At 41.5% G+C, this 12208-nt stretch overlaps 1 protein-coding gene across 50 annotated transcripts in view; it reads left to right on the forward strand.

Moving 5' to 3' along the window:
- The window catches only part of PPP6R3 (protein phosphatase 6 regulatory subunit 3), a 144931-nt gene that overhangs the window by 94168 nt on the left and 38555 nt on the right, over positions 1-12208 (forward strand). For all 50 annotated transcript variants that reach the window (XR_003235835.2, XR_012001647.1, XR_012001649.1 and 47 more), the window contains 5 exons: positions 3196-3325; positions 5425-5577; positions 7512-7661; positions 8935-8999; positions 11677-11792. Coding sequence is in view for 27 of the 50 variants with exons in the window: in XM_026004235.2 (XP_025860020.1) it covers positions 3196-3325; positions 5425-5577; positions 7512-7661; positions 8935-8999; positions 11677-11792 (614 nt within the window). In the remaining 23 variants the exon portion in view is untranslated. The remainder of the gene's footprint in view (positions 1-3195; positions 3326-5424; positions 5578-7511; positions 7662-8934; positions 9000-11676; positions 11793-12208) is intronic.

Consider the following 12208-nt stretch of genomic DNA (forward strand, 5'->3'; position numbering starts at 1 on the left):
GGACTAAATGTAAATCCCAGAACTGTAATGTTCTGGGAGAAGATCAGTGGCCTGTGTTAGGCGGAGATTTCTTAGATGCATCACCAAAGTCCAATCGGTAAAAGAAAAGTTGACAATGCAGATTCCATAAAATGCTCTTTAAAGGACTCTGTTGATTGACTATCTAGCTCTTGATTTCAGCTCTTGACTTCAGCTCCGGTTGTGATCTCAGGGATTAAGCTCTGCGTTCTGCATCATCTGGCTCTATGCTTAGTATTAGTAGGGAATCTGTTTGAGGATTTCTCTCCCTCTGCCTCTTCCCCCCACTGGAACTCTATCTTGTTCTCTCTCTCTCTCTCTCTCTCTCTCTCTCAAATAAATAAATCTTTACAAAAAAACAAAGAAAAAAGAAGACAACTCTTGTGAAAATAAAAAGGCAAGCCACAGGCTGTCAGAGAATATTTACAAATTGTGTGTCTGAGAAAGGACTTACATCCAAATATATAAAGAACACTCAAAGTTTCAGTAACAAGAAAAACAATCTGGTTTTTAAGGTCAAAAGATTTGAGCAGAACTTAATAAGTAAAATGTATTTGTATAGCAAATAAATACATGACAAAGGACTGTCCATTGTCATTACTGAAATTTAAGTTGAAACCACTATGTACCTTTTGAATGATTTGTATTTGTTTCCTGTGGCTGCTGTAACAAATTGCCACAAACTGTGGCTTAAAACAGCAGAAATTATTCTCTCACAGTGAATGCTAGAACTCCAAGATCAAGGTGTCAGCAGTGCTACACTGCATCCAGGAGCACTAAGCAGACACTCATCCTTAACCTCTTCCACTGTCTAGTGGCCATTGGCATTTTTTGGTTATGGCCACCTTGCTCCATCTTTACATCAGCTTCTCTGCTGTGTGTCTGTGTCTCTCTCCTCTTATGAGGGCATTTGGGATGTCATTTAGGGGCTGTCTGGGTAATCCAGGATAATCTCAAGATCCTTATTTAATTACATATTCAATTAAGGTAACATTCATGGGCTCTGGGGATTAGTGTGTAGACATAATCTTTTGGGAGGGGGCACCGTTCTGCCCACTGCACAGCACAACCATAAATACTCAGTGCTGGTGCCAGTGGAGAACATCTGAAGTCTCACATGTTGGTCTTGGGAGTGCAAAGTCATATAACCACTTTCTAGAAATATTTGGCATTTCTTACAAAGTTAAGCAGACATTTTTTTGTATTAGCCAACAATCTCTTAGATACTGTTACAAGTAAAATGTGTCACACAAAATGTAAGTGAATGTTTATGTCATCTTTATTCATAATCACACAAAACTAAACAACCCACAGTGTCCTTATACTGGTAAACGGATAAAGAAGCTGTGGTCTATCTGTAGTGGATTGCTATTCAGCAGTAAAAAGGAATGGACTCTGATACGTAAAACATGCATTATTTCTTGTGCCTTTCCAAATTTAACATAGTTCTACATGGAAATATCAACATGGTTTTTGTTTTGGAATCGGCAAATTCTTACATGCATTTGGAAGAATGAAAATGTGAGGCTAGCCAAGAGATTTTGAGCAATACCAATGATTAAGTCACCTCCTGCATATTACAGTCACATTATTGTTGTAATAAATGTGGCGATGTGGGGATCCCTGGGTGGCGCAGCGGTTTAGCGCCTGCCTTTGGCCCAGGGCATGATCCTGGAGACCCGGGATCGAATCCCACGTTGGGCTCCCGGTGCATGGAGCCTGCTTCTCCCTCTGCCTGTGTCTCTGCCTCTCTCTCTCTCTCTCTGTGTGACTATCATAAATAAATAAAAATTAAAAAAAAAATGTGGCGATGTGATACCAGTGCAAGTCTTACTAAACACTGTGGATGTTGGCTGTAGCACCTAAGTCCGGGCTGGTACAAAAGTTGATGCTCACCAAGTATTTATTAAATGTGAACAAAGTTTTCATGAATGCTTAAGGAATTTTAGTATGCTTTTTCACATTAGCGGGGAAATGGGAATTTTCTATAAATGTGGTTTGGAAAGTGACTCACCATTTGAGAAAAAGTACTGTATCTATACCTGTTCTGTGTAAAAAATAAATTCCAAATGAGTTAAAATTCTGGAGGAAAAATATATTTAAAAATCCTAGAATTATGGGCTTGTAAAGAACTTTTAAAGCATGGCTCCAAGTACAAAAGCTATAATAAAACTGTATTTGGCCACACCAGTTATTTACTAAAACCCCTAAACGTTTAAAGAAAAAAACACCAAAACAAAAATCCTTTCCTTTCCTCTTTTGCATTCTGTTGAAGTTCTGAATGCCGCTACAGGCAGCTGTGAGTGAGAAGTGGCATATATGTGTGGAATACCTTGAAATAATACCTTTCAAGGAATACCTTGAAATGAAGAGTCCTAATAACGGCTCTTGGGTGTTAGTTGGGTGCCAGGCAACATTGTCAACCCTCTGCGTAAGCGCGCCCCTCATGGTGGGCTTGAGAGAGACCATGTAAAGGCTCCCCATATCCACAGTAGAATACACAGCTGGTGGGGAGGAAGCAGGGCTGGGCTCTAGTTTGCATTCATGTCCAACTGGCACTCCACTCTCAGGTCTGTCTCTTCACTTGAACTGCAGGCCCATGTTCCTAGGCCCTTGACCTCCTGAGGTCCTTCCTCCTCCCATTTTGAGACCCCTTGGCCCACATGCTCACTAAGGCCCATTGGGATTGGGCATCTCATTCTACTTATAATTGCTTTCCTGTAAAGAGTAGATTATAATGATTGAGCTTTATGTGGTAGAGTGACTTACACTTTCTAAGTAGGAAGCAATGTTGGTTTCCCAAGAAAAACTATATGGAACAAATATAGGCCTGTTGGTTATCAACATCCCAAATGGCACATAGTATAGTATGCCCTATAATTCAGGGATCAGATCTCCTTTTGCTTTCCAGATTTTCTGGTAGAGACCTGCTTTAGTATAATGGGTATAAAGAGCTTAGAAGGTTTGGGAGAATGGGAAGAAATCACATGTAATTTCTCTCCTGACGTAGTAGGTCTGTGGATTTCAGGTCCTGTTGCTGTTTCCCAGCAAGCTTGTATTACATCCTCTTCCTGTCTCTCCAGAAATATTGATATAATTATTTATGTAGTTATAATGTATCTATCTACATGCTGATAGGGATGAAATTATAATAAAATTAACTTGCTTTGTTTCAAGATTTGAAGGCCATATAGAGATCTGCCCACCAGGCATGAGTCATTCAGCTTCTTCGGTCAACAAGAGTGTTCTAGAAGCTATCCGAGGAAGACTTGGATCTTTTCATGAACTCCTGCTTGAGCCACCCAAGGTAGGGCAGCTGCCTTGAGCATGGCCGGGTCATGGCTGGCCAGGTCAATAATTTGGTTCAAAGAATTATTAGAAAATATATGAACCTTGTGGGTAATAGAATGGGCTACAACCAATATGTACAAACTAGCCCTTCCAGTTGTTTTTATCATTTTTGAGCTATAGTGTCTGCATTGATGAATGAGGTAAAATTAAAATTAGGCAAAATATTTATCTACTTAGGAAACTCAGCTTTTTGTTCTTTCTTTTTATGAATCCTGGGTACTTTTATGCCAACAAAATAAACAGTTCTCTTCTCATAGTGTGTTATTTTCACCTTTGAGGTAAAGTCAGTCTTTTAGGAACTGATCTCTGACACTGAGTTGCCTTATTTAGAGTTGGAGTGGTGTATCAGTCTAATGGGCAGGTATCTTATTTAAGGACAAGTCGGCTGAGCCTGACTTGGAGTGCTAGTTTTTCCATCAGGAGCCATCCACATGTTAATCCAACAGTGACTTTAATCTGGCAGTCTGCTCTGAGCACAGATGATAGACAGTGAGGCCCCACAAAAGAGAGCTATTCACAGGCTGTTCTGCTGCTGCTCCCCAGGATTGGTGTAGGGATTTAGATTAGGGTAAGAAGCTCTTCCTTTGAGAGTCTCTGTGGAACACTTGGCTGTGAGAGGTCCCCTGCCAGCACCAGTTCTCATGCTTTCCTTTATCCTCTGTCCCGTGTCATCACAACCAGTGGCCTAGCTGTTGTAGTGCGTGTATCTGTAGCATCTGCTGTGCATGGTATTAGGAATTTAAGATACTAGTTTCTCCCTTCCACAGTAGATGCTTTATGTGTTTTTTAGCATTTGTGGAGGGGGACCATAGAATAATTTATGTCCATGATGCAGGGCATCTAGGTTAGCTTCCAGATGGCCTCTTCAGACAGCCGGTGCTACCCTGCCTGTGTTGTGCAGTTTTGTCTGCGTTCAGCCAGTTCTGGGTGTGGGCCAGCGTGTTTGGCATTCACTCTCAGGCACAGTGCCTCAGCTGGTATTTCATAGTTACAGTCAGTGGCGTCCTTCATGGCAGACATGAGAAATAGAATGGGAGAGTAAGGAAAGAGAAAGAAAGTATTTATTTAGATGAAGAAGAGAGAATATCCCAGGTGGAAATTGGAGGTGGGAGAAGGAGCCATGAGAGAAGAGGATGTGTGAGGAGGTGCTCCAGCCTGTGTCTTCATGGCCTGCCTGCTTCTTTCTAGGTGGACAAAAAGGCAGCACCTAGTGTGGATTCTTACCCACACTAGGTGGGTTGTTCTTGGCCCTGATTCAAAAGCAAGGCAGTCTCTCGTTTGGGTTTCTTGTCTTCTGCTAGGAGTCTGTGAGTTCAGTTTGTATGTAGTTTTACCACATGATGTGGTATATGTGTAGGTTCCTGAAACCTTTTAACATGTCTGTTAATTGGAGGTGCCTTGCATGGAATACAAGGGGGAGCCTTCCAATTCCATTAAAGCCTTGAGAGGAGCAGACAGGGGCATGGGGAAAGGTCAGGCTCACTGCTGGGTTAGAATTTGCCACCTTTTCCTGTCAAACCTGTGAAACTCTGAAGTGTCCTGTATCTGTCTTCTGTGATTTAAAGTATAGAGACTCCCTTTTATGGGCAAGAACAAGTTTGAAGTTGATCCTGTTTCAGGATCATGATCCAGAAGCAACTTCTGAGTTTGCATTTTTCTCACGGATTTTGCAAAGATTGAGAATTGTGTTCCAAACCACTTGTAACTTGTCTTAGTTCCAAGATTTCTGGTTAGGTTTGGAATATTGCACTTTTTCTCCCCATGAACTTCTGCAGCTTCCTGCTCTCTTCCTCTGGCAGTTGGAATGTTGAAGCAGGGAGATACCTGATTTCCTGTGGAATTTCTAGTCCTGGGGAATTCCTTGATTCCCCCTCTTGGTTATTTCATCATATCTTGAAGATCTCAAAAGCAGCTTTGGATTTTCCTTCAGATGTGGAACTCGGGCCACATGATTTGCAGGGTTAGTTTACCTAGTGTTACGTATTAGTACACACCTCTCCACCCGTTTGGTTTCTTATGGAACTGGATTTGATTGGAAAGCTTTTTCTTCCTCAGAAAAGTGTGATGAAGACTACGTGGGGTGTGCTGGACCCTCCGGTGGGAAATACCCGATTGAATGTGATCAGGTTGATATCCAGCCTCCTTCAGACAAACACCAGCAGTATCAATGGGGACCTCATGGAGCTGAATAGCATTGGGGTTATATTGGTAAGATTTCCCCCAAATGATAATTTAATTTGCCCGTGATGTTTTATGGACAACTGAAGTTAAAACCTCACAAATTTACATACGTGTCTGTGACTCTTGTTTTGAGCACAAATGGTCTTTTACATAGTTTTTGCCTTGAGTTTATCATCAGTTTCTAATGCTTTTAAGTTTTCAGTATTTATTATTTCAAAGATGATTAAGACATAGACTTCTTCAAGAAGCTCAGGTTGGCACAGATGGATCGAGTATAGCCCTCTTCCTGAGGGGGTCATGTTAGCAATAAATGACTGCTGTTACAGCATCATTTTCTGGTCCTAATTAGCAAAGGGACAAGTGTTTATCGTATTTCCACTGACCTAGATCTGTATAATGTATCTGTATGTGATCTTGTGATTTGAGTCCAGACCCTTCCTTGATACACACAGCTTTGGGTCTGCTTGTTAGTGGAAGCAGCAAGGGAAGCTCAGGGGTTATCTGGACTTCCCTGACCCTTAAGTCCCCCCGTTCCAAGGTTTGTGTTTAGAATCTGGAGGCCCAGCTCTCATACCCGTGCTTGCCTGGTCTGTCCTGCCACCCCACAGCACCAGGGCTAACACAGGTTTCATAAGACCTCTGGTCATACCGTACATTTGGGTGGGTTTGGTTTTCACACTACATGAATGAAAAGCATGGTACTGCACTTTAAATGCATTTCTCGTGTGATGCTGGGTATAAATGTCTGTGTGAGAGAGAGGATCTGTTTTGCAGATTGTGCCCAGAGAAGGGGATACATTCTATGGCTAATAAGTGGTGGAGCCAAGATTTGAATTCACATTTAGTTTCAAACCAGTGCTTGCTTTATCAACCACACTGTTATGCCACCTGGTGTCATTAGTTATTTTTAGTTATATTTCACCTTTGGGTTAAATCATGGCAGTTATAGGGATAGAAAGCAGGAACATGTTGGAGCAATATGAAACATTAAAGGATCACAGTCTCTTTGGTGAACTTAACTGTTGTCCTCTGAGGTAGGGTATTTTTGTTTGCTCTGCCTTCTGTCTGATATATAAACTCTACTCCTGTCCCTGAAGTCGTCAATTACTAGCCTCTAATCTTACTGATAGTAAGTGTACAACTATTGTTAATTTGCTAATTCATTCCATCATTAATCTTTAGAACCACTTTTGAGTCACAACAAATTTGATAAAACTCCTAAATGGGTCGTTAGTCATTACAGTTTTATTTTGAATTTAGATAACCAGACTCAAAGAATGTTCTGAATATATACTTGATGCATTTTGTGCTTTTAGGAATTGTCTTTCCTTTTTGTGGTACTATCAACTTTTCAAGCAATCTAGAAAACCCATGTACTTTCAGGAGGTCCACATGTCATTGCTTCTCAGACCCCTCTTGTTTTGCTCCATTCACTGATAGTTGAAGGAGTTTCAGATGCCTGAGTGGTTATAACTGAGTGGTTATTGACACTAGGGTGTGAGTACCTTGAGATTGGAGACTGTCTCCGTATTGCACCTAGCACCATGCCCTGCACAAAAGCCATCAGTAAATATTTGTTGAATCAAAGTAAGTAAAAGTCTTAAAATTTTATTGGAAAAGTGTCGGAAGTTTACTGAACTTACTAATACCTTTGTCAGTTGCCTGGAAAATATAAGAAGATACTCTCATTGGGGAACTTACCATTGCCTTCCCATTTTCATTGTTTATACTAGATTCCATGCAAATGCTGGCATGTTGAAGGAGCAAACATCATGCTACTTTGTCTAGTGGCATTTCAAACCCCTTTTAAAATAAACTCGTGTTCTTTTTAATTATTCCTATTGGACTAAGAACATATCGTTTTTATTTTATTAAATCACTGTTCTGGAAATGTATTAAAATAGTGGATTTAAACATCCAAGTAACTGGATAAAAGAAAGCCTTGTTTTTCTTTTTTGTAGGACATGTTCTTCAAATACACATGGAATAACTTTTTACATACACAAGTGGAAATCTGTATTGCACTGATCCTTGCAAGTCCTTTTGAAAATACAGAAAATAGCACAATTACTGATCAAGACTCCACTGGTGACAATTTGTTACTGAAACATGTAAGCTTACTGGGCTGGTTTCTACCTCTCCTCGTTAAGCATTCTCCTACTTCAGCATGAAATGAAGTGGAGTTTAAGGGCAGGGAGTTAAATCTCAGAGTCCAAGGGGATCCCTGGGTGACTCAGTGGTTTAGCACCTGCCTCCGGCCCAGGGTGTGATCCTGGAGACCCAGGATCGAGTCCCACATTGGGCTACCTGCGTGGAGCCTTCTTCTCTCACTCCCTGTGTCTCTGCCTCTCTCTCTCTCTCCCCATCTCTCATGAATCAATAAATAAAATCTTTTAAATAAATAAATCTCAAGAGTCCAAATATTTAACTCCTGTGTTCTTCACGCTGTTGGCCAGTGATTCTATAAATCACATCCTGGAAGAAGTCTCCTTATTTGGTAAAAACAATTGCATTGAAGATTTAGAAATTTTTTGGAGATTAAAAGACCTGTAAGAATTTAGAGAGTGCAGAAAGTGTTTGAACAGCTGTTTGGCGTACCAGTTTTAATTTGTGGGCTGAACTCAGGACAGAAGGGTAGCAGAAGTGGGCTCCGTGCAGCGTTGTGAGGACCTCTTCTGTGAGTCTGTTTCCTTTCGTTAAATAGGTGATTTCATTAAGGCAGTCTTCACATTTCTTTTTGCTCTCAAGTTCTGTGGTTGTATCAGATTGCCTAGCTCACAGTGGGTTACTGCCAAACCTGGGAGGTGGGAGAGGCTAGCCCTCTGGAGTAACAAAAGGGAAAGACCACCGACGCTGGGTAAAGCTAGCAGCATACGTGCCAAAGCATAGATAGCCCGTGGCACCCATGTGCAGTCGGAACGCAGTAACCATAGTCACTCCCTGTGCAGGAGCAAGTGTTGCTCATGTTTCAAAAGTACAAGTATTGCTGCGGATTCTGTGCTGCATTTTTGCCAGGGCATAACCTTCTTTATTCCTTTTAAATTTGGGTCAGGCTCTATTTCTGAGCTCAATTTTCATGGCTAATAAAACATGGCTTTGCTTTAGGTCAGCTACTCGCCAGAAGCGGTACTTGAAATGTTTCTTGCTTCCCAGTCGCTACACTGTTGAAGGTGTGGATCCAGTCTTGAATCCCTGTAGTGTTCTGACGGCCTTGAGTAAATTTATTATCACGTTGCATATGATATAGCCAATAATTCACAACTAGCTTTAGCTTGCTGGGTAATACATATCACTGTTCTATTTGAATTGAGTTCTGTTTCACTTTAAATTTTTGACAGTTGGACATTTATATACATGTTAACTGGAATATTCCTTTTTATTCAGCTTTTTCAAAAATGTCAGCTAATAGAACGGATACTTGATGCCTGGGAAATGAATGAGAAGAAACAGTAAGTACACTGTTTTCCCATAGAAATTCAGTGTGATTTTTAATTTGAAGAAAATATCTGCCTTACCTTAGAGAACAGTGAAAATAATGATGTGATACAGGCCACTCTATGGTTATAAATAGTTCTCTCGGGACTTCCGGATTATTTATCATAGCAGATCTTTTTCTAACAATTTTTAGATTGCCTGGTCTTTCTACCTCTCTTGAGGGGGAACCCAGGGGCTGGCTGCTTTTGAAACTTCCTGGTCCTATTTGAATAGCTGTTTTTCTGGCAGGAGTGCGAAGTCTAAAGAAAAAAGTCATAAAGTCACGTCCTCCCTGACGATGCTTTAACTTAGCAGGTTTGTCCCTTTTACCCCCCGGACTCACTGGAAAGAGTCCCTTTGTGCATGGGAGGAGAATGTCGGGGGAATTGCCTAGTGTTTTTTGTTTAGAAAATTTCCATTAGCTGATTGACAAGATTACTTGGAGTATTGACACATGTAAGCAGCTTTGCCTATAGATTTTTTTTTCTTTCTTGTGCCTGTGAGGCTTTTATGCCATCCCATAGATTCTGAGGTAGATAGGGTATGTTTGGGAGACACTCTCAGGCCACACTTCTTGCATTTGTCTTCTAAGTCAGGTTTGTTGAGGTATAATCCTCAATAAAGTGAAAGTTCATCCTTTTTTGGTGTACATTTCTAGAAACTGATGAATGCATGCAGTTGTGTAAGCACCTCGGTAAGGCACAGCTTATTTCCATCAGCCTAAAAAGCTATCCATGTGCCTTTATAAGTGAACCTATGCCAGGGGTTTTCTTGCTCTGTGTATCTGTTCCAATTCCTCTTGTGGCCTCTAGGAGAGACCTAGGAACTAAAGGGATGTGTCAGTTTTATTTTGTAAGGTTTGTTTTAAAAGTGCTCCCAAGCACTGGTAGGGCTCTAATGACTCTGTGGTAAACCTGATTGAATTTGAATGTAGCAGGGGGCTCATCTCAGTAGACTTCAGGTACATTCTTTCAAATGGATCTCCTTTGGGGGTGCTGTGTGTGGCTAGGTCGACATCTCTGGTTATGTGTTTGATCCTTTGTTAGCCCCATGTGCTCTATTTCCCCCTGAGCTCCATCTTCTGGAGGTTCAACTATTAATAGTGCCCCGATTTGGGGGCTCCTGACCAGAGTTTTTCTAATGTTTCCTTGCCCCAGGAGCCTAAAGAACATCGATAGCCTTGGGGCAAAACACTGGCAGGTGGGCATTTGTTTTTACTCGGGCACTTGTGGGAGCATGGTACAGTAGTAACTGACTGAGAAGGTGCATGAGAGGAACACTGGGGTCTTGGGATCTTATTGTGAAACCAGAAGAGCCTCTTAGCAACTCATTTGAGATCAGCTCAGTGCCTCTGACCCTTAGCTGTCCTGACCCTCTATGATGATTAGCAGATATTCTTTTTTTCTTCCCCCCCCACAGGCAAGCCTTCAAGCATAGTATGGGTTGTTTTTTTTTAGCAGCTCCTGAAAGGTTCTCCCTTTAAACAAAAATCTGTTCAGTTTGTTGCCTCCTATCTGCAAGCAAAAGTCTGTTGTTTCATAGAATTTAAAGCCCTGGCACTTTATAAATAGAGAAATCACAGCAGTGTGAAAAGTTTATCTAAATGGGCAGATTTGGGGGGCGCCAGGGTGGCACAGTCGGTGGAACATTCAACTCATAGTTTCACTCAGGTTGTGATCTCGGGGTGGTGGGATCAAGCTCCACATTGGGCTCTGCGGTCAGTGAAGAGTCTGCTTGAGATTCTCTCCCTCTCCTGTGGCCCTCCCCAGTCTCATAAGTAAGTAAGTAAGTAATTAAATAAATAAATAAATCTATCTTAAAAAAATAAATAAATGGATGGATTTGAGATGCCTGTGTGGCTCAGTCAGTTAAGCCTCCAACTCTTGATTTCAGCCAGGTCATGATCTCAGGGTCATAGGATCAAGTGCTTCATGCTGGGCGTGGAGCCTGTTTAAGATTCTCTCTCTCCCTCTCCCCTCCCCCTCTATCCCCAAAAAGGTAGGTAAGTAGGTAGATTTAGTGAAGATGGGTCCTGGGTGGGAAGGGTATACCCTAAGTGGGGGGAAGGGATAGGGACTCATTGATGTACATGTGAGTATTTGGCCCCCAAGTGCAGTGTGGGCCAAATACCAACTGACTGACTACCTCATATTGGCCAAATCTCAAAATCAGCCACTATTTTAACTTGAGAAATGCCACTGGTAGGCAATTATGTTGTTAATTGAACTGATGTGATGAAGATTTGATGTCTTTTAGCACAATTCTCACCTTAATGTTCCTACAGTCTTTTTAAAATCTGAAAAATAGTTTCACGAAAAGAAACTATACGAAGGAAAGTCACAGAAACTTAGGCATCAGTGAATGGGCTTCTTTTCTAATCTTTTTTAAAGTAATTTGTAATTGAAGATCACTGATTCGTTTGTGTATAGAATAAACCTTGCCCATTGTGACCACCATGTGGTCCTTGAGCAGAGCATTTTTGCCACCCCCACCCCTGCCTGACCTTGTGACTCTGGCACCTCCTTTTCTGTCCATTCTCATCTTTAGGGCCTCAGATTTTAGAACAATTATTCCAGCTCACTGTACTTACCAAGCTGCTTCATCACTCTATCCGATCAGGAGTCTGAGTATTTTGTCCTTTTCCCCTGTCAGGGCTGAGGGAGGCAGACGGCATGGCTACATGGGACACCTGACAAGGATAGCTAACTGTATTGTGCACAGCACTGATAAGGGCCCCAACAGTGTGTTAGTCCAGCAGCTTATCAAAGGTAAGTGGTTTATGAAAATTTAATTATGTTTTTGTTGGATTAGAGAAAGGATTTAAGGGTAAATGGAAATGTTCATGGCATTTTTTTAAATAGCAGTCTACGGAGTTTTCTGTATACTTGGCAAATTATCTGGAAATTTGAATGAAGTTCTCGAGAATATGAGCAGTGTCATTCTTTGCTGTATGTGTGTAGTCCTTTTAGTAGGTATTGGCAGGCTCAGCCAAGTTAACTTCTCTCTCTCTCTCTTTCTTCTTTCTTCTCTCTTCTCTCTTTCTCTGTCAGAGCCTGCTCAGTACACTGCTCTGGTGTGCATGAGGTCCCCATAGGCTGACAGTTGAGTCACTTGAGCTATGACCACACTTGCTTTTTATTTTCTTCTGAAAGCCCCTGCATTGCCTGTGGATTGAGTTCCTTTA

The sequence above is a fragment of the Vulpes vulpes genome, chromosome 5 (assembly GCF_048418805.1).
Source record: "Vulpes vulpes isolate BD-2025 chromosome 5, VulVul3, whole genome shotgun sequence".
NCBI classification, from domain to species: Eukaryota; Metazoa; Chordata; class Mammalia; order Carnivora; family Canidae; genus Vulpes; species Vulpes vulpes.